Here is a 12,565-nt window from a genome sequence, read left to right as displayed (position 1 = left end):
TCTTACATTTTGATATCCAGGTCGTTATTCAGATCAGCCATAAGCAGGCTGCCCTTATCCTAACTCGCACCTAGTCCCATTCACCCATCACCCCCCTGTGCACCCGACATCGGCTCCCGGTCTGGCATCGCCTCGATTTTAAAATTCTCATCCTCGTTTTCAAATCTCTCCGTGGCCTCGCCCCCTCCCTATCTCTGTAACCTCCTCCAGCCCGACAAACCCTCCGAGATCGTTGCGCTCCTCCAATTCTTGCCTCTTGCGCATCCCCCGATTATCTTCGCTCCACCATTGGCGGCCGTGCCTTCAGCTGCCTGGGCCCTAAGCTCTGGAATTCCCTCCCTAAACCTCTCCGCCTCTCTCTCCTCCCTTAAGACGCTCCTTAAAACCTACATCTTTGACCAAGCTTTTGGTCACCTGTCCTAATATCTCCTTATGTGGCTCGGTGTCAAATTTTTGTTTGATAATCGCTCCTGTGAAGCGCCTTGGGACGTTTCACTACGTTAAAGGCGGTATATAAATGCAAGTTGTTGTTGTTGTTAATGTAGATTAGAAGCTATAGAGGTCCAATCACTACTGTGCGGGACACCACACCACAGTTTGCCCTCGCTGTCTAACACCGTGAGGTCGATTTTAACTGGTGGTGGGATGGGTGCGTGGGGGGCTGGAAGCGGGTGGCACGCCCGGAGGTCGTGAACTGGACGCCCGATTTTAACGGCCGGGCTCGAAGCAGTCGGGAATAATGTCGGGGCCAGTGGGAGCCAGCCGCAGCCGGGCACCCAATGGGATGGTCTCCCGGCATAAGTTACGTGCTTGTGGGGGAGGGGCGGTGTTTCCCAGACAGTCGCCGGTGTTGGGGGGAGAGGGGGACAGTGTGGGCATGGGAGGCCCAAAGCCCTTCACGGCCAATGAAGCATTTTTTGAATTGCAGTCATTGTTGTTATATAGGGAAACGTGGCAGCCAATTTGCGCACAGCAAGGTCCCACAAACAGCAATGAAGTAAATGACCAACTAATCTGCTTTAGGTGTTGATTGAGGGATAATTGTTGGCCAGGACACCCCGGGGAAAACTCCCTTGTTCAGTGGCCGTAGCATCTTTCACATCCGCCTAAACAGGCAGACGGGGCTGAGTTTAATGTCTCATCCGATAGACGGCACCTCCGACAATGCAGCACTCCCTCGGTACTGCACTGAAAACATCAGCCCAGATTAGGTGCTCAAGCCTTTGGAATGGGTGAGAGTGGAACCACTGAACGGAGCTGCCCTCCCACCTTGAGGAAAACCCTAGGCAACACAGACCCGGCATCACGGGTCGCCTCCCCCTTCTGCTCCTCCTCTTTGCATCCAGGAACTGAGCATCCCTGGGCATGAGGTAGAGGAAAATAGGGCCCTTTATCTGCAATGTTCTCAAAGAAGTCAAGGCGATTCTGTCAGACAAAATCCCCTTCAATCGTCATGCTGACTCATTTTAAAGGTATCGCTGAACAACCATTCATCTGACCTTCACTTAGAATTCTTTCCATTACTTTCCCTGTTATTGATGTTACACTAATGGGCTTTTGATTGTTTAGTCAGGTGCCAGCCATGGCTCATTGGGCAGCACTCTCACCTCTGAGTTATAGAAGGTTATGGGTTCAAGTCCCTCTCCAGAGACTTGAGCATAAAATCCAGGCAGACGCTCCCAGTGCAGTAATGAGGGAGCGCTGCACTGTCTTTCGGATGAGACGTTAAACTGAGGCCCCATCTGCCCTATCAAGTGGACGTAAAAAATCCCTTGGCACCAATTCGAAGATGAGCAAGGGAGTTATCCCTCTTATCCTGACCAACATTTATCCCTCAACCACCGTCACTGAAACAGATGGTCTGGTCATTTATCTCATTGCTGTTTGTGGGATCTTGCTGTGCGCAAATTGACTGCTGCATTTCTCTACATTACAACAGTGACTACACTTCAAAAAAAAAAGTACTTTATTGGGATGTCCTGAGGTTGTGAAAGGCGATATATAAATGCAAGTTCTTTCTTTCATTCAGCGCTAATCTGGACCGACCGTGAAAATCGACCGGGCCTCCCGCTGACGTCACCGGACAACCCGCCCTGGTTACACTGGAGGTGAAACTCACCCGAGGGGAAGCTCACTCTGACTCAGGGGCCCAGACCCTGGATCCAGGCCACATTTAGAACTGGAGCAGAAAAAGTAAATTCAGCCTTAAACACAGTGTGGACCACTGGTCCCAAAAGTCTTCACTCCTTCAGTACAATAGAAAGATAGAATTGCATTTATAAAGTGCCATTTCACCGCCTCACGACGTCCCAAAACGCTTTACAGCCAATGAAGTACTTTTTGAAGTGTAGTCACTGTTGTAATGTAGGGAAACGCAGCAGCCAATTTGTGCACAGCAAGATCCCACAAACAGCAATGAAATAAATGGCCAGATAATCTGTTTTTTTGTGATATATTGTTCGAGGGTCCCTGTTGTAATGTAAGCATCTGAATTGGACGTACAAGTCAATCTGAACCGGTAAAAGTTGGGTGAGGGAAGGTAATAAACTTGAACTAAATTTGAAAGCGTTTAACATTGCACGGAACAGCAGAGCAATTGGAACGTGAGAATAGGATTAATCAATGTCAACAGCCCAATGCTGCAACCCAAAATATCCTGAAGTAAATACTCCACAGGTCCATTAGTCCTGATTATCTGTGACTGGATTGTGATTGAAGATTGTGAGGACTTGTCATATAATCTATACAGTGCCTGTAGTGCCCTCTCTAACAAGTGTACTACCTGCCCCAGCAGGCTGGTTTTCAAGCCAGACATCAATAAAGTCAGCATCTTTCCCAGCTCCAATTCACTGATCTCAGCCACCGAGACACCAGCTCAGTCAGTGGAGGCCCAGAGACACATGGAGCAGCAAATTGGCCAAGGGTCAGAGGTGAAAGGGGAGGTGGGGCTGTAAAAATAGCTCCCGGGACATAATACAGGTACAACTGATGTACATAACCCTTCACCACAGCACTATTGATTTTTTTTTTAGCCTGATGATGCAGAAAGAAGCTTTGTTTTCAGGTTTGAATACTAGGCTACAACAGGGACGCAAGGGGCCTGGAGTAAGGAGCTCATCGTCAGGCTGGTGATTTGATGAATGAGAGCATTCTGTATCCCATTGTGGTTTCAATCCCTCATCCTCTACACCGCTTGTGTATAATGGGAAGGGTGACAGCTGTAAAATATTACTGTGGAAACATTCGACGGAGCTCTGTGTGAAAGCCAGGCACCTGGCAGTGCAGTATATCACTGTCGGCACCCTGCTGTGAACACACTTCAGAGTAGAAAAGCCACCGTTCTAAAGCCCATTGCGTCTCCAAAAATAGGATCTTTTTTCATTTTCCCCGCTTTGAATGAAGAACAAATTTGCATTTATATAGCGCCTTTCACTACCTCAGGACGTCCCAATGTGCTTTACAGCCGATGAAGTGCTTTTTGAAGTGTAGTCACTGTTGTAATGTAGGAAACGCAGCAGCCAATTTGCGCACAGCAAGATCCCACAAACAGCAATGTGACAATGACCACATCATCTGATTTAGTGATGTCGGTTGAGGGATAAATGTTGGCCCCCAGGACACCAGGGAGAACTCCCTTGCTCTTCTTCAAAATAATGCCATGGGATCTTTAACAAGAAGGCAGGCGGGGCCTCGGTTTAATGTCTCATCCGAAAGACACATCAGGCAGTACTGAGGGAATCCTCCACCATCGGAGGTGCTGTCTTTCATTAAACCGAGGCCCCATCTACCCTCTCAGGTGGGCGTCAAGTATTCCATGGCACCATTCGAAGAAGAGCAGGGGAGTTCTCCCCGGTGTGCTGTGCTGGACCAATATTTATTCCTCATGCAACATCACCAAAAAAACAGATTATCTGGTCGGTGTCTCATTGCTGTTTGTGGGATCTTGCTGTGCGCAAATTGGCTGCCGCATTTCCTATACTACAAGAGCGACTACACTTCAAAAAGTATTTCATTGGCTGTAAAGCGCTTTGGGACGTCCTGAGGTTGCGAAAGGTGCTATATAAATGCAAGCCCTTTCTTTCCTTCTTTCTTTGAATAGTCTTTAGTCGACTGAAAGAGCAGTCCTGCAGTAAAGTATCCTGTTTAACACTCCTTGGCGTGGGCGGGTGGGGTTGAACGATTTCTAAGACCGATGCATTTCCAGCATTATCCCCTTCTGCTGTCTCAAGAAATGAATTTCTAATAGGATACATACCTCATCTTGCAGTTCCCCTCTGCGGGGGGGGGGAGCAGACACAGGGTCAGAGGGCCCACGTGCGATGCAGTGAGTGACCTTTCCTTAGCAGGAACTGATTGACACGTAGTGCTCTCGGCTGCTGGTCTGATCAATCTTTCATTCGAGCAGAGCTGAAATTCCTCGTTATGGCACCGGCCTGCGAACATAAACCACGTTATTAAAAAAATGGGGGAAAATTCTGAACTTTTAAAAAAAAATTTAGTTATTGAATTTTTCTCTGTCCAAATATCCAATTGGCGTTAAGATTCTCTTCTCTGTGAAGCGGTCTTGAAATGTTGAACAGGGAGTCTTTGCCAATAGGGCCCCTGGTTCTTTAAAGGGGAGAAATATTCAACCAAATTGTTCTTTCGTTGGGGGTGAATTTCCGTGGCGAGGGGAGAGGGGGGTGGGGAGAATGGGGGGCTTCTCACACTCGTCCGTCAGGAATACAACAACAACTTGCATTTATATAGCGCCTTTAACGTAGTATGGAACGTCCCTAAGGCGCTTCGCAGACAAAAATGTTGATACCGAGCCATGTAAGGAGATATTAGGGCAGGTGACCCAAATGCACGGTCAAAAGAGGTAGGTTTTAGGGAGCGTCTTAAAGGAGGAGAGAGAAGCGGAGAGGTTTAGGGAGGGGATTCCAGGGCTTAGGGCTTGGATTAAAGGCACTATATAAATGCAAGTTGTTGTTGGACGGCCTCCCATTACCTGCCCCACACGATATTCTGTTACACCGACTGCATTGGAGCTGAACACTTGAGCGGGGCCCAATGCAACGCCGCCCGCTCCCCACTGCCTCCCAAAATGGATTCCCCCCCCTCCCCTTCCCCCCCCCCCCCATTCATGTTTACGTCAAACTGTATCAAAGAGAAGAGGGGGGGTCTTAATCCCCGGCCCAGGTTCATTCTTCTAGATATGATTTTTACCCTGTAATTATTATTTTATATCCCAGAGTCTCCTCCTGATGTGCTGCGGCCTACAACTCATGTCTACTCCAGCCTGGGCCCCACTGTGGACAACTTTGACTCGGGCAAGTTCTGCCAGCTCTGCAGCGCCTGGTTCAACAACCCCATGATGGCCCAGCAGCATTACGAAGGCAAGAAACACAAGAAGAACGCAGCCAGAGCCAAGCTCTTGGAACAGTTAGGCGAGACGCTGGACTCAGAAGCCCTCAGAGGTACGCTTGGCGTTGGGGGGGAGGGTGGGGTAGGTGGAGTTTATTTTTGTTTTTTTGAAGAGTTTTCTTTTGGCACGGTTCCCAGATTCCCCGAAGCATCTTCAATATTTTACAAGGCAGCGCTTGTCCTTGCGTTTGCCTTCCTTTCCATCTCTCGTCGTCAAATATTTATTCAGTCCCTCTTTGATCTCACTTCCTCGGTTATATTCCTTTGAGGCTCTTGGTGGGGCTTCTGCTCGTTTACCCGATCTAGATTTTCTTTCCAAATAATCTCTCAGCTCTTCTTTGCATTCAGTGAGATAAGGCTTCTGATGAATTGCTGATACCAACAGTGAGGGAATAGTCGACAATAACTTGCATTTATATAGCGCCTTTAACATAGTAAAATGACTCAAGGTGTTTCACAGGAGCGATTATCAAACAAAATTTGACACCGAGCCACATAAGGAGATATTAGGACAGGTGACCAAACGCTTGGCCAAAGAGGTAGGTTTTAAGGAGCGTCTTAAAGGAGGAGGAGAGAGAGGTGGCGAGGCGGAACGGTTTAGGGAGGGAATTCCAGAGCTTAGGACCTAGGCAGCTGAAGGCACGGCCGCCAATGGTGAAGCGATGAAAATCGGGGATGCGCAAGAGGCCAGAATTGGAGGAGCGCAGAGATCTTGGAAGGTCGTAGGGCTGGAGAAGGTTACAGAGATAGGCAGGGGCGAGACCACGGAGGGAATTGAAAACAAGGATGAGAATGTTAACTCAAACTCGATGCCTAAAGGTAAGGGTCTTAGCTCCAAATTTCAAAGGGTTCAAAAAGTCTCGGGACCCACTCTGTAGTGTGGCTCTGAACTCGCCAGGGAGGTCCCTGGGTTCAGTCCCAAATCTGGGTTGGCTGGTGTGGAGGTGCTATGATTGGCCTCAGTGCCCTTGAATTAATGAAGTATAAAAAACAGATAACCAGGTTTTATGCACCTGATCACTGTCCAATGACCTTTACTGAGGAGTGCATGAGCCTGGATGCTAGGCAAGGCTCTGGCTCGACTGTGAGGCTCTCCACGATCAAATAGCCTGCCAACACTCGCTGCCTAGACTCACACTTGAAGAATGACCACTTGGGTGAGGTAGCAGAGAACTTCCAGTGCCTATGAAACCATAGCTCCTATCTTCAGGAGAGGTAGGGAATACATTAGGAGGTGAAAATTAGTTCCCAGAAGACAATCTTACATCGAAGACGTTATTTTAAGGTTCATCCTTTAAGTTTAGAGGTGTAGGAAGGATTATCGTGTCTGATACAGTCACCCGGTGTATCCAGTGAGGAGGTGTCCAATTTGTGTTCCTAGGCCCATATGCAATCCCCAAGCCTTGGTGATCAGGCCTTCAAAAAGCTCAATGCAACTTCTTCCGACCTGGGCTTATATTTCATACTTGCTGGTTTACCTAGAGGTTTGGAAAGGGTTGTTGTTAGCGCTGTTAACTAATTTATAGATAAATCCTAAAACTAAACACCAAGCTCTGGTCAGTATCAGCAACTTGAGATATATGCAAATTTGGAGCATAGGAACAGGTGGAGGCCATTCAGCCCCTCGAGCCTGTTCTGCCATTCAGTTAGATCATGGTTGGTCTGTATCTCAACTCCACTTCCCTGCCTTTGACCCATATCCCTTGATACCCTTACCCAATAAATATCTATCGATCTCATGAGGACATGGTTTAAACTTTATACATGGGCTCCCTGAGGCTGATTCACTTATGGAGTGCAATAAGACACAATCTTAGACTGAATATAAAAAAATATATATTTATTGTCAGGGACTCACACGGGGTAACTATTTCTTTCAGCTGTTAGATGCCAACTTTGTGCCCTCTGTCAGCCGTGGCTCAGTGGGCAGCACTCTTGCCTGCTGAGTCAGAAGGTTGTGTGGTTCAAATCCCACTCCAGAGACTTGAGCACAAAATCCAGGCTGACCCTCCCCAATGCAAGTACTGGGGGAGTGCTGCACTGTTGGAGGTGCCAACTTTCGGGTGAGATGTCAAAGCCACGGGCTCTGTCTGGCCTTTCAGGTGGACGTAAAAGATCCCATGGTACAATCATGAGAAAGAGCAGGGGTGTTCTCCCCGGTGTCCTGGACAATATTTATCCCTCAACCAACATCACTAAAACTGACTATCTGGTCGTCAACACATTGCTGTTTGTGGGATCTTGCTGTGTGTAAATTGGCTGCCGTGTTTCCTACATTACAACAGTGACTGCATTTCAAAGAAAGTACTTCATTGGCTATAAAGCGCTTCGGGACGTCCTGAAGTCGCCATAGACACTATGGAAATGTAAGTTCTTTCTTTGACTGGACTTCAGCCAGGCTGTATATTAAAGTAACATCAGCGCTGGCTCAGTGCCCCTCCTGTGCTAATACATTACAACTAACCAAGGCCATTCCTTCATAAATGAGGCCCCGAGCACTGAAATTACTGCCATTGCAATCTGCAAACGAGCCTTTAGAATAATTCAACAGGGTCATAATTACTACATTTGTTTTGTATATATAAAATATACCCTCACTTTATGTTGCAAAGTCAACCATTGCAGCAGGAGGGCCGAGAGCTCATTGTGTTGTGTTTACGGCCGATACATTTAAATCATGTCTCTGCCATTGCATTGTGTCCAATTTATAGCGCAGGGATTGGAGAAATAACCGTTCTTCAATTATGGGTTTGGTAAACTAAATAAGGAATTACAGATACCCGGGTGTGAGTTACAGGCTGGAATCTAATCGAGGGGTTCGGGTGGTTTATATATAGAATAACAGATACCCGGGAGAGAGTTACAGGCTGGAATCTAATCGAGGGGTTCGGGTGGTTTATATATAGAATAACGGATACCCCGGAGTGAGTTACAGGCTGGAATCTAATCGAGGGGTTCGGGGGGTTTATATATAGAATAACAGATACCCGGGAGTGAGTTACAGGCTGGAATCTAATCGAGGGGTTCAGACAATGTATATATGGAGCTCCTTTTCTGATGCATTTTCTCCCGTGTCCAGAATGCCCTGCCGTACCTCACCCATTATTCATGTGCCACCCTTGATGGTGAGACGACTTCGGAATGGTGGGCATCACAGTCCAGCCTGGTCCTGTCAACACCTGACACGTTCATGCAGGGGGCATTAGATAGCAATCGGGCACAGGATCCCTAGTCATTAATTTCACCGCCCCCCCACCCCCTGCTCCCCCCACCTCCACAGTTACCTCGATGGCCTTAATCCATCGAGCTGCGTTGGCAACTCACCGGCCAGATGTAGATCTCCACCATTTCCAACTAATGCGGCAATGGAATAAGGCCAGCGCCTGAAAATGGTGGCCGCCTCGTTGCCACGGTTACCAGCGACCAGCTGGCACGCCCCACCGGGGTTGTGCGCCCAGACAGTCAAAAATCGACCCCCCCCCCAAAGAGCGTGGAAGGTTAGGAACTATCGGCCAGGCTGGGCAATAGGCACAACGGGGGTGAATTTCCTTGGGGCTGCACGACCCTAACTTTGAAGGAAATTCCCATCCCAAAAAACATTAGGGAACGCTCAAAGTGCAGCTGGATGTTGTGAGTGGGAGTTGGGGTACCAGACTGATAAGTTGAATGGCCTTTCCCTGACACTGATTGTAGCTACGACCTCAGGCACCAGAGGTGAAAGGTTAGGACAACAATATCCCCCCTCCCCCACCCTACCTTCACTGTGACGCCTTTTTTTGCTGTCGTGTTTTAATAAGGTTTGGGGTTTTACTCCCCTTAACCGTCAATCCCTCTTAATCTCATTTCTTGGCGGCAGGCTCAGCTTGTCACAGTCTATAAAATGTGGAATCATAGACTGAGCACGTAATAAATCCCAGGGCTGGAAATCAATCATAAAAGACTCTTGAAATGAGTGTTGTTTTAACATAAATCAATGCGTCTGTAGTTTGGCCTCAGTGAAAGGTGTTACGTCACAGATAGAAGCCAAGGTTCACTGAAACCCCCTCTCCACTCCTCCCCCACGTACAGCGCACATTGTAAATCATCGAATGCCAAGGCAGATAGGGTACCATGCTGCAGACGGCACTGCCCATAGGTCCATGTGCTAGGTCGTCAACGTGTTAAGGCAGCCGCAGTATTATAACAACAACTACAACTTGCATTTAAATAGCGCCTTTAACGTAGTAAAACGTCCCAAGGCGAATCACAGGAGTGTAAATCAGACAAAAATTTGACACCGAGCCATATAAGGAGATATTTGGACAGGTGACCAAAAGCTTGGTCAAAGAGGTAGGTTTTAAGGAGCATCTTAAAGGAGAAGAGAGAGGCGGAGAGGTTTAGGGAGGGAATTCCAGAGCTTAGGGCCTAGGAAGCTGAAGGCCTGGCCGCCAATGGTGGAGCGATGAAAATCAGGGATGCGCAAGAGGCCAGAATTGGAGGAACGCAGAGATATTGGTGGGTTGTAGGACTGGAGGAGGTTACAGAGATAGGAAGGGCGAGGCTCCTTTAGCGTAGTAAAATGTCCACGTGATCTCCTGGATTGGTTTCGATCGCCTGAGGGGGTCGGAGCGGAATTTTCCAGAATATTTTTTCCCTTATTGGCCCTGAGCTTTTTTTTCCCTCTCCCAGGAGATTACGTGACCGGTGGCAGGAAGGAAGTGTCCAGCCACGATGCTCTGGCCATCGTGGTGTGAGGGGCAGGCTGGATGGTCTTTTCCTGCCCGTCATTTTCATATGTCCCAAGGCGCTTCACGGGAGTGTAAATCAGTCAAAAACTGACACCGAGCCAAAGAGGGAAATATTAAGACAGGTGACCAAACGCTTGGTCAAAGAGGTGGGTTTTAAGCAGCCTCCTTAAAGGAGGAGAGAGGGGCGGAAAGGTTTAGGGAGGGAATTCCAGAGTCTAGGGTCTAGCAACTGAACAGGTTGTTTGTTGGTGTTTGCAGATCACCTACGTTCCATAGCAACTGACAGACAGCAAGCATTCAGGAATTGTTGTACTAGTGCAAAGGTCTGTACTCACGCGTCCATACTGCCTCTATTTCTATCCCACAGGGCGGGTTCCCATTGAGGCCAACCATTCCCAAGGTGTCCCAAGTTAAAGAGCTTCTCCACTGGGCTCACTTCATATATCCCGGCGTTTCGTCACTTCCCAGTTCTCCTGAAGGAGGGCAACCATTTTTCATCTTTAAGCACAGGGAGTGACATGAGTCACCTCAACCAGGCTGGATCCCCTGGCTTGAGTTGAGTTAACCGATACCGACTGGAGAGTTGACAGAGTTGGTGTGATCGCCCTCAACGGCCTGATCCCCATCCTCACCCAACACGCGCCCAATGTGTACCTTCCAATAATGGTCACTGGGTGGCTATCAGCAGTGGGAGACCTGCCTGACTCATCCCATCCCTAACCCGCAGGCACTGAGGGTGATTCCAGCAACTCCATCGTCTCTCCAGTTAACTTAACTAAAACCAGGGACCACCATGTATCAGGCTGGCTGGCCAACCTTGAATACTAGACATGATCAACTGGTATTACCGAGTCTGCGATCGTTTCAATTTCCCAATTGGCAGGCATGTCACCTTAGAGACAACGTGACCCCAAAGAGACCCTGTATATCTCCCAAGGGGTTGCCAATCCTCCAGGTTTGTCCTGGAGTCTCCAGGAATTAAAGATTAATCTCCAAGGGAGAAATCATTGTGGCATTAAAAAAAAAGGTGTTTTTTTTTGCCATTTTCTTTGAACACTTTTGTTTATTAGTTATAAAAACATTGGCGATGGGGGTGGTGGGGAAAGGATATTTGACAGGGCGGTTGGAAATGGGAGGTCATGTGATGAAACCTCCAGGATTACGTCCAATCAGAGTTGGCAACCCTAATACCTCCCACAACCCCCCGGAAGAAAAACATCCCTTGATGTTATTGTCCATTCCTGGCCCCATGAATGACCCAGGCCGATGACATTTGACCCTTGTTCAATGAGGTCTCTCGTTCCATCCACTTTGGCTCGTCATAGTTCAGTCTGTTGCAGCTCCCCTTTGAAAGAACTCGATGAGCTATCTTGGTATCAGAATCTGTTTTGTTTCCAGATATCCAGCGTGTGTGAGGGATATCTCGAGTATAGGAGATTGAGGGGTCATCTGATCGAGGTGTTTAAAATGTTAAAGGGATTCGATTGGGTAGATACTGCGTCCTCTAGTGGGGAAATCAAGAACAAGAGGACATGATCTTAAAATTAGAGCCAAGCTGTTCAGGAGCGAAATCAGGAAGCACCTTTTCACACAAAGGGTAGTAGAAATCTGGAACTCTCTCCCCAAAAAGGCTGTGGATGCTGGGGGACAATTGGAGCTTTCAAGACTGAGATGGATAGATTTTTGTTGGATAAGGGGATCGAGGGATATGGATCTAAGGTGGGTAAATGGAGTTGAGGTGCAGATTGAATTGTGCATGATCTGATTGAATGGCGGAGCAGGACTGAGGGGCTGAATGGCCTCCTCCTAATGTTCCTCCTGCCCCGTGTCAGCTTCAACTCCTCGCTCATTAGGAGTAGCAGGAGCTAGATGTCAAGTGAAGTCTCCTCTACTCTTCTGCAACAACGCACCCTAATGCCAATCTCACAAGAGTGTCCACCTCTGTTGAACAGTGTGGCCTTTACACTACCCACATCATCCACCCTTGTGCCATCTCTAGGCGAGGCTGCCGATTTTGTGGGCAGTTTTGTCCACACAGCTGCCGGGGAGGAGACGGAGGATGCACGGCCTCATTTCACCCAGATCTATGTCCCACAGGTGCACGGACCCTTGCTCTAAACAACTCCACCATTGGAGCCCTCGTCAGAGAAAGTCAGAACAAGGAAATTTCAATCAGTTCTTCAAGACCATTCCATCCAGAATCCCAGTATGATTGTGCCATGGACCTCCCTCAGGATTGCCACTACCTGCTGATCCATTACTTTATAACATCCTAACTTGAAATGAGACCTTGATCCCATCAAAATTGTTTGGATTGAAATCCAAGTTGCAGACGCATGGGTACAGTAGTGTAACAGTTGTGTTACTGGACTCGCAATCCAGAGACCTGGACTCATAATCCAGAGAACGTGAGTTCAAATCTCGCCATGGAG

General features: G+C 48.1%; 1 protein-coding gene across 1 annotated transcript in view; it reads left to right on the top strand.

Moving 5' to 3' along the window:
* The window catches only part of zgc:171482 (zinc finger protein), a 254,986-nt gene that overhangs the window by 85,712 nt on the left and 156,709 nt on the right, over nt 1-12,565 (top strand). Inside the window, exons 4-5 of the mRNA XM_068002795.1 lie at nt 2,326-2,333; nt 5,237-5,459. Coding sequence (XP_067858896.1) covers nt 2,326-2,333; nt 5,237-5,459 — 231 coding nt within the window. The remainder of the gene's footprint in view (nt 1-2,325; nt 2,334-5,236; nt 5,460-12,565) is intronic.

Source organism: Heptranchias perlo, chromosome 21 (genome assembly GCF_035084215.1).
Source record: "Heptranchias perlo isolate sHepPer1 chromosome 21, sHepPer1.hap1, whole genome shotgun sequence".
Classification (NCBI taxonomy): domain Eukaryota; kingdom Metazoa; phylum Chordata; class Chondrichthyes; order Hexanchiformes; family Hexanchidae; genus Heptranchias; species Heptranchias perlo.
Note: the sequence above shows the minus strand (reverse complement) of the source record. Positions and strands in the feature narration are given on the sequence as shown.